Below are 12,788 nucleotides of genomic sequence, written 5' to 3'. Positions count from 1 at the left end.
CTGTTCTTTTCACGTTTATTGTTTCCAAAATTTATGATTTAGATACTGTTGACAATCTGATTATTTATCTAGTATGTTAGAAAGCTTTTTCAAAAACTTCAGCTTATATAGTGCTAAAGTTTTTACAAATGAACTAAATAACTTCAGCATCTTCTGCTGAAGTTTTTGAAAAAGCTTTATGACAAAACTAATGAATCCAGGACAAAAAAACTTTAGCTTTTAGTGCTGAAATTTTTACAAATGAACTAAATAACTTCAGCATCTTCTGCTGAAATTTTTGAAAAAGCTTATCCAGGACAAAAAAACTTCAGCTTATTTAGTGCTGAAGTTTTTATAAATGAACTAAATAACTTCAGCATCTTCTGCTGAAGTTTTTGAAAAAGCTTAATGGCAAAACTAATGAATCCAAGACAAGAAAATTTCAACTTATTTAGTGCAATTACAAACAAAAAATTCAGCAAATAGAGAACAAAACTTCAGCTACTATGCTTAAGTTCAGCAATTACAAACAAAAACCTCAGCAAATATAGAACAAAACTTCAGCTACTATGCTTAAGTTCAGCAATTACAAACAAAAATTTCAGCACACTTGCTAATTCAGGCCCGTCTACTAGAATGCTGAAGTTTTGCGTGATTGTCTTTGCTACTTCAGCCTGATATACTGAAGTTACGCGAAAATGTTGGTACGCTTGCAATTTTTTTTACAAAGCGGACACAAGTTAAAACGTGACCCAAAAAGTGGATATAGATACAAATATCCCTAAATCAAGTGACAACATAATAAAAAGTCACTTAGTAATTTTAGCACAAAAAAATTGTTATTCATAAGATTAAGCCAAATGTCAAAATACAACAAAATATTCGTATAAATACTAGTCCAAGAAAAAGAAAAAGTAATCCAAGGGGAAAACGAAAAGGCAAGAAAACATCGTATTAACACGTGCATGGCATGAGGTGTCCACCGCCCAACGGAGACTCTTCTTTTTCCAAATATAAAAAGAGAAAATAGACCTTTTCTAGTACTATTAATTAACTTTCCGTCAAAATTCCATGCTTATATTCAGGTCCGAGTTTTATTTGCAATCTCCTTCCAACTCTTCTCTCTCCCACAAAGGTTCGTAACCCTTCACAATTTTTAACCCTACTGATTTATTAGCGTTTTCGAATCGATCAATCTCTCTTTGTTTCACCGCTGTTTCATGTTGTTTTAATTTATTTGTGCTTACATGGTCTATTTCTTCTTTTTCTTGCAATTTCGTGGATTTTTCTTGGTGGTTTGCCGACGTTCTATTTTCTTTTTGGTGTCTTTTTCATGTGTTAAGATATTCGTTACTCCAGTTTACCGCTTTCTTAGATTTCACGGATAAAGTGCATGATTATGAGATTATTCGTACAGCTGATACCATCTATTTTATAAGGAGAGTTGAATTGATATGTGTTTTTTGTTTTGTTTTATATCGTCCAGTTAGAAAAGTTTATATTTTTAGGTATTCTCCTTTATTCGTCACAAAACAGAAAAAAGAGCGTTTTTAATTCTGATCTTTTAGGGTCCTGCACAAAACTGGATTTTTTTGTTTTTAGTTTTAGTTGTTAAATTCTAGAAATTTGTGAGTAAGAGCTAGTTTGAAGTTCACCTGCAGAAGGTGCAAATAATGCTTTAGGATTTTTTTGACGTTTTTGGAACATTGTCATTGAAAATTATGAGGAATTGACATGCATGCTTTGTCGGTTGTCTAATCATGGGTGTAAAGTGTAATGCCTTTTAGATCAAAGCTAATTGTAGGTGTAATTCAGAGGAAGATGTTGTAATTTCACAAATTTCATGTTTCAAGACAAAGTTTTGATCTTTATGTGTGATACAAACTAGGATGTAATAGTTGGCCTTGTTTTCAGTGTTAATGGCTGTATTTTTATGCCATTGATTATGGTAATTTATTTTATCTCCGGTTTCAAGTCAGTTTTGTTTTTTTGTCTGTCTGATACAGTAATATGTGATGGTTTCTGCTGTTATTGGTGTCAATTGTAGTTATTTTTTGGCTGTTAATCCTGGTTAAATTCTGTTATTGGGGAGGGAGTATTGTCACTTAGGTTTGGAACTTCATTGTCTGTTGTTTTGCCTGAGGTTGCCAATATTATGTAATAGTTATTGCCTGATTGCCTTTGCACTTCCGGGAGCTGCACTGGTAAGGAAACCATCTATTCTGTTTATTATATATATAATTACAACTTCTGTGAAAGAAGTTTTGAACTGCGATCATCGTCGATAATATTATGCTAATATCTTGTTATATACGTTAATGATTTAACCTTCCTTTGGCATTATACTGATTTGTTTAGATTTCTTTTGCAGTGAAGTCTGTCTGAAATTCGTAATGGCTTCAAAGAGGATTCAGAAGGAACTGAAGGACTTGCAGAAAGACCCCCCTGCTTCTTGCAGTGCAGGTATATGTGAATGTGACTTGTGCTGCTTAATCTCTCTTTATTACCATGTTATTGATATCCCCTCCGCACTTTTTTTTGGGGTAACAACTGTGAATATTACCATACCAACAAACATACGCAACAAATACACCTAAAGAGCACCTAAGCTCACAGCCCCTTCCAGGAAGATTGTTGTGAAGAAAACTTAGGCCTCCATCATAAAAACTAATTACGAAGAAGTCTTTGGATCAGTCTATTACGACTTCTAGCTTTCCTACTCTGCTTAAGAAGATCTAACCTTTCTACAATTTCCTTCTTAATCTGTGCCAAAACTACCTCAATATGTACTCTAATTCTTGAAAATTTTCCAGTTCCTTGCCCTCCAAGTATGGTAAATGATTGCTCCCCATATAGCAGCCACAGTTTCCTTTGTGAATTGGTTACAGTGCTTCCTTTTGATCATTTCCATAATCGTCTGCACTTCCCCAGCTTTTAGTTGCATGCCCAACCAGCTAGATAGCTCATTTCGTAGCTGCTTAGTCGAAGCACATTCTGGAAAAGATGGAGGGATGTATTTGCCGTCGGTGCAGTACATAGGAAGCATTCAGCAGAATCAACATGAATATTCAAATGTCTGAGCAGCCAAAGAAGAAATCTATGTTTTGGTTGAGCTATTGCTGTCCAAACTAAGTCATTTATCCCCTCTGCACCTGTTCCTTAAGAAACTTGTCTTCTTTTGATGTGTTGGAATACATTTATCAGAGTGCTCAGAAATAGAAATAATCTGATATCTTTTTCCCCTAGCCTCAGATGCATAGTCATTACTTTCTGGTCACTTTATCTTCTTCTTTCTTTCCTTCTCTTTCTATTTTCTTTTCTTGTTTTGTGTTGGGGGGTTGGGGACGTACATGCGGAGTAACAGGTGACAATTTTTTGGCTCTGCTAATTTCTTGGTAATCTTTGTGCACTCGCTCTGGAATTTGTGAAAAATGGATAATATTAACTTAGGTATCATCTTAGACTAAAAAAATTGCTTTACAACCTTCCTTTGCAGGTCCTGTTGGTGAGGATATGTTCCACTGGCAAGCTACAATTATGGGTCCATCTGACAGCCCATTTTCTGGGGGTGTTTTCCTTGTGTCTATCCATTTTCCCCCAGATTATCCATTCAAGCCCCCAAAGGTAGGTTTAAAATCTGACAAAATATTATGTGGAAATATTTGGCTCTTTCGCGTATTCTGTCTTCTTCTTTGTTTCTGTAGAATTTTTCTTGCATTAGCAACTTCCCAAATTTAAATTCTGCATTACGAATAGTGCTTTCGCATTCCTAACCTTACCGATTCTTTTTCTGCAATACATTAAAACTATTTAATGAAAGAGTCTCCTGTAGCAGACATATTCGTATGATATGTTAGATCGGTTAACTTACTAGATAAATCAACTTCCATTGTTTGGCAAGATGGTAACAAAGGAAGCATTACCCATGTTCGCTATAAATATAAATAGAGAATGTTATACTTTTCTTTTGTAGCCTCCTGTACATATAGTTCTCACCATATCACATCCCAGTTAGCAGTGGGAAATGACCTTGGACCATGATCGGTCTAGATTTCCATCCACAAACTTTGAGATGGAGTAGTATGCTGTTGAAAGTATTAGACTAATGCAGAAATGAGGGCTTCAAGCAACCTAGGCCCTAGGGTTGTACGAGATTAGGTATTCTTGGCCTTGATCAATAAGCAGCAACAACAACATACCCAGTGCGCTCCTACAAGTGGGGTGGGAGGATAGTGTATGCAGACCTTACCCTATCTAGTGAAAGAAAGTAGACAGGCTATTTCCGGTAGACCCTCGACTCAAGAAAAAACATGAAAAGAGAAGAATGCATGTAAAGAGAAGCAGTAATCACAGCTAGAAAAATAAGATAACCCAAGCCTTGCTCAATAACAATAAACCCGTTTTTTTTATTTGCCCTTGACATGATTCCTGTGGTCCTTGCTTTAAACTGATTTATTACCAATTTTCATTAAATTGGAAAACTGATTCCCGTAGTATCTTTGGAGTGTCTAAATAAGCGAATGTAAATGCGATATCGTATTTGTTAGGTCTGTCGTGTTACTAGTAAATACCAGCAAAAAGCCAGTTTACTTGTGCATTCGTCATTCTTTATTTGTCTCAAGGCACCTGGTTCCAGTGATTGGATTTTCTACTTTACTTTATTTTGGCTTGTGCATTTGTAGGTTGCCTTCAAAACCAAAGTATTCCACCCAAACATCAACAGTAATGGTAGTATTTGTCTGGACATCCTAAAAGAACAGTGGAGCCCCGCCCTTACTGTATCCAAGGTAAAGTATTACACACTTCTTGGCTTTCTAAAGCTTCTGCTTTATGCATACATTTTGGTGATGGTTAAGCTGGGAAATCGCAGGTGCTGCTTTCCATTTGCTCCTTGCTTACTGATCCAAATCCAGATGATCCTTTAGTGCCAGAGATTGCTCACATGTACAAGACTGATAGAGTGAAGTATGAGAGTACTGCTAGATCTTGGACCCAGAAATATGCCATGGGATGAAAACATTTGGCTTTACTCCCATGAACATCGGGCCTTTATGCTATAGTAGTAAATAAAAATAGGCGCGGAGCACAATTTTCTGATATTGGTGTCTTTTGTTATCTGACGTTGTGTCCTCTTTTGTTTGACTGGTTAAATATTTATCATCTGGTAAAATCAGATTTCTTATCATATAGAGATGTTTCGTTTGTGTTTTTAACATGGTATTAGGAATTTATGGCCCGCTACCGGCCCAAAACATTTTCATCAGACTCTTACCCTTTTTTCCAGCCTGTAATTTGGGCTTGGGCCGTTTCTCAGCTGCTGACTTAGAGTGAGTGTGATAAGATGCTATTGATAGTGGTCCCTGGATTTTAGGTTCTCTGGAAGTATTGTATGAACGGTTACATTGACAGTGTATATGGTAGTTTTTGTTTTTGCCTTTGAAGAAATATCTATTTAGACCGAAACAGAGAAAATAAGGGGAAATGTTACAAGCTACACATGGTAAGAGGAAAGTTGTGATGTAGAACAAGACTCTAGTGAGAAGAAACTTGGTTGTATTCAGCAGAAGATGAAAGGGATCACTCACACCATCCTATGATTGGACCACAAAAGAAAGGTCATTTTCAGCTTTGTAATTCATATGTAATATAAATCAAAGTAATATTTAAAAATCTTAGCTTGTTTCCCAGTTTAGCACAAAGCAAAAGGAATAAGTACATATGTAGTTAGATGCATTGAAAAAGGTCTGTGGTCCATCTTCTCTATCAGAGTTTTGTCATATTTGCATAGACAGCTATATGAGTAACATTACAAGGATAGATTCAGATTGCCCTTGGGGTAAAAAGGAGGCAGAAAGAACTAGTTGAGACGTCCCTTTACGAGCAAACTGTGTTTGTAATTGTAGTAGTAGAGTAAAACCATCTCGCCATATTCATTTTGTTTTTTCCAAATGTCTTTTCCTCTCCTTCCAACTTTTGACAAGTTTGATTCTTGGTTATGTTATTTCAACCTTCTTTTTGTTACATTACCATAGGCACCTATTTATGACCACTTCACCAGAGTGATGAGTTTAAATAGTAGTAGTATTATTTTACCTTTCATAAGGACAAATTGGAAAAGGGAGATCAGAGAGAAATGAAAAAACTTGTCTTCACCTTGTCGGTTGTGAACTTCACTACAATATTTTAAGGTAGGAAACACCCTATAAGTCTTCATTTGACATTAAAAAACCAAAATTAAGTGATTGTATGTTGGTAGAAAGTCAAATTAGTAGAAAAATATCGTCTATCTAATTTTTTTGATAAAATAAAGATTAACTTGTTCAAAACTGACTTTGGGAGTAAAAGTAGGAAGAATATCGATGCAAAAGCTGATTAATCAGAAATAGTCACAAAGAAACAAGGCATGTGATGGTGGTCAGGCCTAAGGAGTGGCATGTTCTGCCCCAGTTGAAAAGGTACGTCACTGGACAACAGAATGCTGGCCAAAAAAAGGACAACAGAATGAGCTTATTATTTTTCAAATAATATACATTACTTTGACTACTAAGCTATTTGGAAATTTTACTCAGAGCCTTTCCAGGGTCAAAAATACTTTTTTTCTCCCAAAAAAAATACTTTTAAAAATTTTAAGCTGTTTGGCCAAAACAGAGAAGCAAAAGCAATTTTTCTGCTTTTGGAAAGAAGTAGAAAATTAATTTATTCAAGACAAAACTATCTTCACTATAAATTTATATTTTCCAATTATCCCTTATTGATTTAAGGATTTTTTTCATTTTTGTTTTTAGTTTTTACCATTCCTTTAAATTTAAAGATATAATATACATGAATCATATTGTAACTTTCCAAATTCTTTATAGCTATTCTTGTTTTTTCTTTTTTCTTTGTATAATAATGTCTTGTAACTTTTCAAATCTTCTTCTTCTTCTTTTTCCACACTAAAGTAAATTATCTACATCCTTCTTTGGATTATCAATTATCTTCTTACAAGTAATTATTTATAATTTCTTCTTTTATGAGCTATTAATTCCCGAATTTTTAAAACATCTATCAAATCTAATTTGTGAAAATTACCTATAAATAGGTAATAAATTTATTATTGCATCGCATAATCTATATATTACTAAAGGAAGAAGAAAAAGCCTCCATATTAAGCCAAGTGGCAACCTCACAATAAGCCACTTGGTAATTTAGGACAAAGTTAGTTAGGTTAGGTAATAATTATTTTTTTAAAATTTAAATTATAAAAAAAAAAATTATGTATTATTTGTTGTTAATAATTAGTTACTCTTTTTGAATTTGAATTTAAACATACTTAATTAAATTTTTACGAAAACAATAATTTTTTATATATTTAAAATTATTTCTATTTTATTCTCAATGTCGTCTTTCAAGTTTGACACTCAGAATCATCTTGTTACAACTACCATAGCTATACAAAATTTCACCCGATAATATTCTTCTACCGATAAGGAATTCAACTATTATGCTAATAAAGACACTACTGCAGAGATTGAGGAAGGAGATGGGTCTCCCGTTATTCCTTTAGAAATGCAAAGGAAATTTTCTACTAATATGGAGGCGTTGTGTGATAGAATTAGAGATAAAATTATTGAGAAATGTTATCATGTGTGAGCGACTTTGCTTACTATTTCATGGTGGATTACCAGTATATAGTAATTGGTGGAATGTACTTCTAATTCATGCCGAATGATGTATTTTGATTATTCAAATCATCATGTAAACAATAAGTAATTATACTAGATAATATTATATGATTTGGTATAACTATACATGTTATATTGATTTAAATTTTTAATATGTATGTTTACTTTATATTTTATTTTTTAATTAAATAAAACAAAAAATAAAGTATCTTACGATAAATATTTAAGTTCATTTTACTCTTTAAAATAATTATAAGACTTTGGTACAATTCTTTTTGGTAATTTGACACTTAAAAGTACTTTTAGAAAGATCGGCCAGACAGAATTTGTTTACCAAATATTGCAAAAAGTACTTCTTAAACGAATTGGCCAAACACAAACTATTTTTTTTTCAAAAGTACTTTTGGATAAAGTACTTCTAGAAAAAATTAAAGTACTTTCAAAATAAGCAGTTTTTGACAGTTTGGCCAAACGGGCTCTTAGCTCCGGTTTAAACATCGATTTTGGCTAATTTTTTCAATTTTTTAAAACATTATTTATACATGAAATTTATTAAATTTAAAAAAAAAAAATCAAAGAGAAGTTTGCAAATTCCAAAAATTGATTTGGGTCATTTTTTGGGTAAACCACTGGTTGCAAATCTAAATTAGTTAGATGAGTATATTTTGAATGATGTGGGAAATTATCGGGCTTATTGTTGTTGAGTGAAATTGAAATGAGACTTTTTTCTATATATATGAAATCTCAAACTTATTTATCCGGTTTATCTATATTTTTCTATTTACATAAAGCGACTAAAGCTTTTTACAAAATATATACAAATTCACTCAAAATATATAATTTATCGACAACTTGAATATAATTTTTTTTCTATAAAATCCGGTCAAAAACTAAATATCACATAAATTTATATACAACTTGTATACAATTGTGTTAGTTGTAGTATAAAATATATAATTTGATTATGTCTTTTTCTTCGATTTTCAATATGAATCAAAATCACGTCGAATCTTCATCAAATTTTCTTAAAATTAAGATAATTAGTGATCATTTACGTTACAAGGTTTTTAAATTGTATGTTCGTATCATATTACTCTAATGTATTGTTACGGAAGGAAATAATTTGGGTCAACTGTGTAGGTTAACGGATGGGGAAGTAAACAGGGGAGAGAAAATGGATAAAATTGGAGTCTAATATATTATTGTGTATATAAATGATAAATTATATATTGACTTGTAATTAAATTAAAAACTTGAATATTGAAGGTAAAAAAGTCAAAAGCAATATAAATGAGTAAAAATCTCATTTTGAATAGTAATATTATAAAAAGTTTAACTGCACAGTAAAAAATGGAATTGTTTTCGAAAAAATTACCACACTCCTTTTTGTATGGTGTGAGAAGAAAAAAGCATCTTGATCCTAAAGAATTCCAAAGGTAATAACAGTGACGTGACAGATTACTCCCTTAACTATTTAACCCCCCCCCCCCTCCCCCGCGTACCGTAGTACTAAAGGGCACCAATTGAAAGAGATAGCTCCAAAGATCTGTGATTTGTCGTCTTATTTAATTTAATGCTAACATGTGGGGTGCCAAAAAATTCTCATGTACAAAACTCTTTTATGATTTTTTAAAGAATAAAAAACATAAGGAAATAATCTTCATAAATCATAAAATTCTAGCGTAGGGTGTCTAATTTAGTATGTGTTAAAGCTCATCACATGTATGTTTGATTTTCATATACTCATTTCTCCCACTGATAGTGTTATACTTATGTTTCCAATAAATAATACTTCATCCGTTTCAATTTAGATGATGTAGTTTGACTCAGCACGAAATTTAAGATAAATTTTTTTAAAAAAAATTGTGATCTTAAAAGCTTAAGGGGTAAAAGTTTTGTGGGGATGTGATATTTGTATGATTATAAAAGCTTCTCATGAAGGGTAAATGGGTAAAATGAAGAGTTTAAAGTTGAATTATTTCCAAATTTAAAAATGTACCATTTATTTTGGAACAGATTAAAAGAAAAGTATCTCATCTAATTTGAAACAGAGTGAGTACCTTCTGAAGATCATTAGAATGACAATCAATGTTTGTAGTATACTGCTATTGATAAAGTTATATCGGCCAAAGTGACCCTTAATTACGGTAAAAATTGCACGGGCCGTCCTATTTGGTCGCCCCATTTAACTTATACCCATTTTTTTAAAAAATTTCAACTTGTAGCCGCTTTTTAAATAACTTCAGCCCCCTTTCTCATCCTCCTTTTCCTCGTTTGTTTTCTTCTTCTTCTTCTTCTTCTTCTTCTTCTTCTTCTTCTTCTTCTTCTTCTTCTTCTTCTTCTTCTTCTTCTTCTTCTTCTTTCTTCTGTTGTTGTTGGTGCTGCATGGAACTAAAGAAGGAGCCATATATGTCATTGTCATACGTCTTTGCTGTATTTCTTTCTGATATTATATTTTTGTTATACGGACTGCTTTCTAATTACATTTAAAACGGTTGCTAAACTTTGAGCCAGGTCAAAAACTAGCCATTCCTCCTAATTTTTTTTGTTTCATTTGGGATCAAAGATGCATCGACCCGTACTCCATTTTGCTTTTGCTTTCTAAAAATGCTCAGATGGAGATTTTGAATTGTTGGAATGGTAATAAACTCATTTTAAAGATAAAACAATATTTCCCCAGTGTAAATATCCTGTGACACTTCCCTCAGGAACTTAAACTGAGTAAAAATATAACTTTAACATATTATCTTTAGGCTAGTACTGAACAGGTTTTACTCCTCCTCCTTCTCCTCCTTTTTTATATAGTGCTGAAGTTTTACAAATGAACTAAATAACTTCAGCTCTAGAGCTGAAGTTCGCCAGTTACAAAACAAAAACTTCAGCTCTAGAGCTGAAGTTCGCCAGTTACAAAACAAAAGTAGCTGAAGTTTGCCAGTTATAAAATAAAAACTTCAGCTTCGCCAGTTACAAAAACAAAAACTTCAGCTCTAGAGCTGAAGTTCGCCGGTTACAAAACAAAAACTTCAGCTCTAGAGCTGAAGTTCGCCAGTTACAAAAACAAAAACTTCAGCTCTAAAGCTGAACTTCAGGCCCGTCTACTAGAATGCTGAAGTTTTGTGTGATTGTCTTTGCTACTTCAGCCCCGTATGCTGAAGTTATGCGAAAAAGCGCGTACGCTTGCAACTTTTTTTGCAAAGCGGACACAAGTTAAAACGTGACACAAAAAGCGGGTATAGATGCATACGCCCCTTAATTGCGCTTTCATGAAGATGGAGAAACTTCCTCGGTCCCAATTTATGTGATAATTTCTTTATTAGTATATCTAAAAAATTATTTTTAAATTCTTATTTTATTCCGAAATAATTTATAGTTACAAAAATATTTATGACTTATTTTATCATAAATTTTAACTTTTTTTTTAACCTCATGTCCGATCAACCAAGGACACATAAAATTGGACGGAGGCAAGGGAGGAGCTAGGGGGTGGAAGGAGGTGTATCCCATACACTTTCGCAACAAAATTATATAGTGTAAACAAGAACAAAAAAATTATCAACATCTATATTAGTTGTTGATCCTCTTAACATTTTTTGCGTTGGTGAAAATTTTGCCTACGCTAGTAGATAGAGGGAGTAATATGTTTTATCAATTAAAGATTTTGAGCTAAATTAAAGATTAACTAAATTAAAAAACAAATTGAAAGAAGGAAATAGTGCAGCAATTTTGATGGTGACGAGAAACCGTAAAAAGACAGATAGTGTTGTTCTCTTTTCAGTTTCATAGTAGTGTCTTTATCTGTATTGTTTTGATTGCGACTTGTCTACCGACGCCTAGCTTCTTCTCTCCCTTTGCATTATTTTCTCCCAATTCATTCCATTTCCCCCTCTGAGCTGAGAGCTCTGACTTCTTTCCCATTTAACCTTTTTGCCTTGATCCTTGAACCTCATCTCACTACACTATTGCACTAATTATACATACGGTGTACGTGGTTCAGTTTGAATCGATTTTTCCCTAAAAAGAAATCAAATCAAGTAAATTAATTTTTCAAATATTAGAACCAAATCAAATCAACCATGTCGGTTTTTTCTCGACTCGGTCTATGTCGGGTTTTCGGTTTTTTTCTTAAATATAAGTCATACACTACCAAACACATATTCTGGCGACCACATTTTTAACGTAACATTATCAAATCAATTACCCTTTTAGAAATCTATTATTTACCCAGATATATTGATTATAATTGAATCAAATAGTGATAAATAATTTAAAGACTCAATTAAAAATATATTATTTTTAACATGAAATGGATTCTTACACTTAACAAAAGAAAACTACCAATCAAACTATAATGTAAAAGTAAAGAACTGTACCAAAAGTGCAAACGATTAACATTTACCATAAATTTTTTGAAACTTTGTATAAAAATATACATATATATAGGTGTAATAATAGATTTAAAATAGTTACTCCTATAGTCGGTTTGGTTTGGTTATTTTCGGTTAGTTTTGGATTAAAACCAAAACCAAACCAAATTTGATCGATTTTTAAAATTAAAAACCAAAACCAAACCAAACAAAAAAGAATCAATTTTTTTGGTCGGTTTGGTTTGGTTTTCGATTTGGTTCAATTTTTCGGGTTTTTATGAACACCCCTAATTATACACTCTCCCTTCCACACTATTAGCCTATTTGGCTTGTAAAAATCAACTTATTTTAAGAAGTATTTTTGTCTATTTGTGTTTGGCTAATTAATTTGAAAAATACTTCTGAACAGTAATTAGTATTTGGTCAATCTTTTAAAAACTGATTCTAAGAGGGTGTTTGTGTGGCTTTTAAGCTGGTCTAATGAGCTTTTAAGATCTTTTTAGCTTTTTTTAGTTTTCGCAAAGTTAAAAAGTGCTTAAAATAAGTTAAAACTACTTAAAACAAGCCAAAAGCAATAAGCTGGGAAACCCCAACTTATTACTTTTTGGCTTAAAAGTTATTTCTGTTGAAAAGCCGCTTATTTTAAGCCAATTCAAACGGGCGCTAAAGTGTATTTTTCTCAAAAGTGCTTTTGGACTGAAACTAATCTTTTTTGCTTCTCCAAAACTGCTTCTACTTCTCCTCAAAAACACTTTTTTTTTTCTTCTAAAAGCTTGCCCAA

The 12,788-nt window shown here is 32.6% G+C and overlaps 1 protein-coding gene across 1 annotated transcript; it reads left to right on the top strand.

Moving 5' to 3' along the window:
* The first annotated feature begins 983 nt into the window (after window positions 1-983).
* Window positions 984-5,164, top strand: LOC107768053 (ubiquitin-conjugating enzyme E2 28-like). Its single transcript, XM_016587164.2, has 5 exons — window positions 984-1,114; window positions 2,351-2,442; window positions 3,476-3,603; window positions 4,662-4,766; window positions 4,850-5,164. Exons 2-5 carry the CDS (start codon window positions 2,373-2,375, stop codon window positions 4,991-4,993), a joined length of 447 nt encoding a protein of 148 aa, XP_016442650.1. The 5' UTR covers window positions 984-1,114; window positions 2,351-2,372; the 3' UTR covers window positions 4,994-5,164.
* The last annotated feature ends 7,624 nt before the right edge of the window (window positions 5,165-12,788 follow it).

Source organism: Nicotiana tabacum, chromosome 10 (assembly GCF_000715075.1).
Source record: "Nicotiana tabacum cultivar K326 chromosome 10, ASM71507v2, whole genome shotgun sequence".
In the NCBI taxonomy this organism is placed as follows: Eukaryota; Viridiplantae; Streptophyta; class Magnoliopsida; order Solanales; family Solanaceae; genus Nicotiana; species Nicotiana tabacum.
The sequence above is the reverse complement of the archived record's forward strand: the minus strand, read 5'-3'. Positions and strand labels throughout refer to the sequence as shown.

Bases quoted from the DNA above. Each gene is read 5' to 3' on its own strand.
- LOC107768053 (XM_016587164.2), top strand. From the start codon at position 2,373: ATGGCTTCAAAGAGGATTCAGAAGGAACTGAAGGACTTGCAGAAAGAC. The intron at 2,443-3,475 runs GTATATGTGAAT...CTTCCTTTGCAG, and splicing joins CCCTGCTTCTTGCAGTGCAG to GTCCTGTTGGTGAGGATATG. The intron at 3,604-4,661 runs GTAGGTTTAAAA...GTGCATTTGTAG, and splicing joins ATCCATTCAAGCCCCCAAAG to GTTGCCTTCAAAACCAAAGT.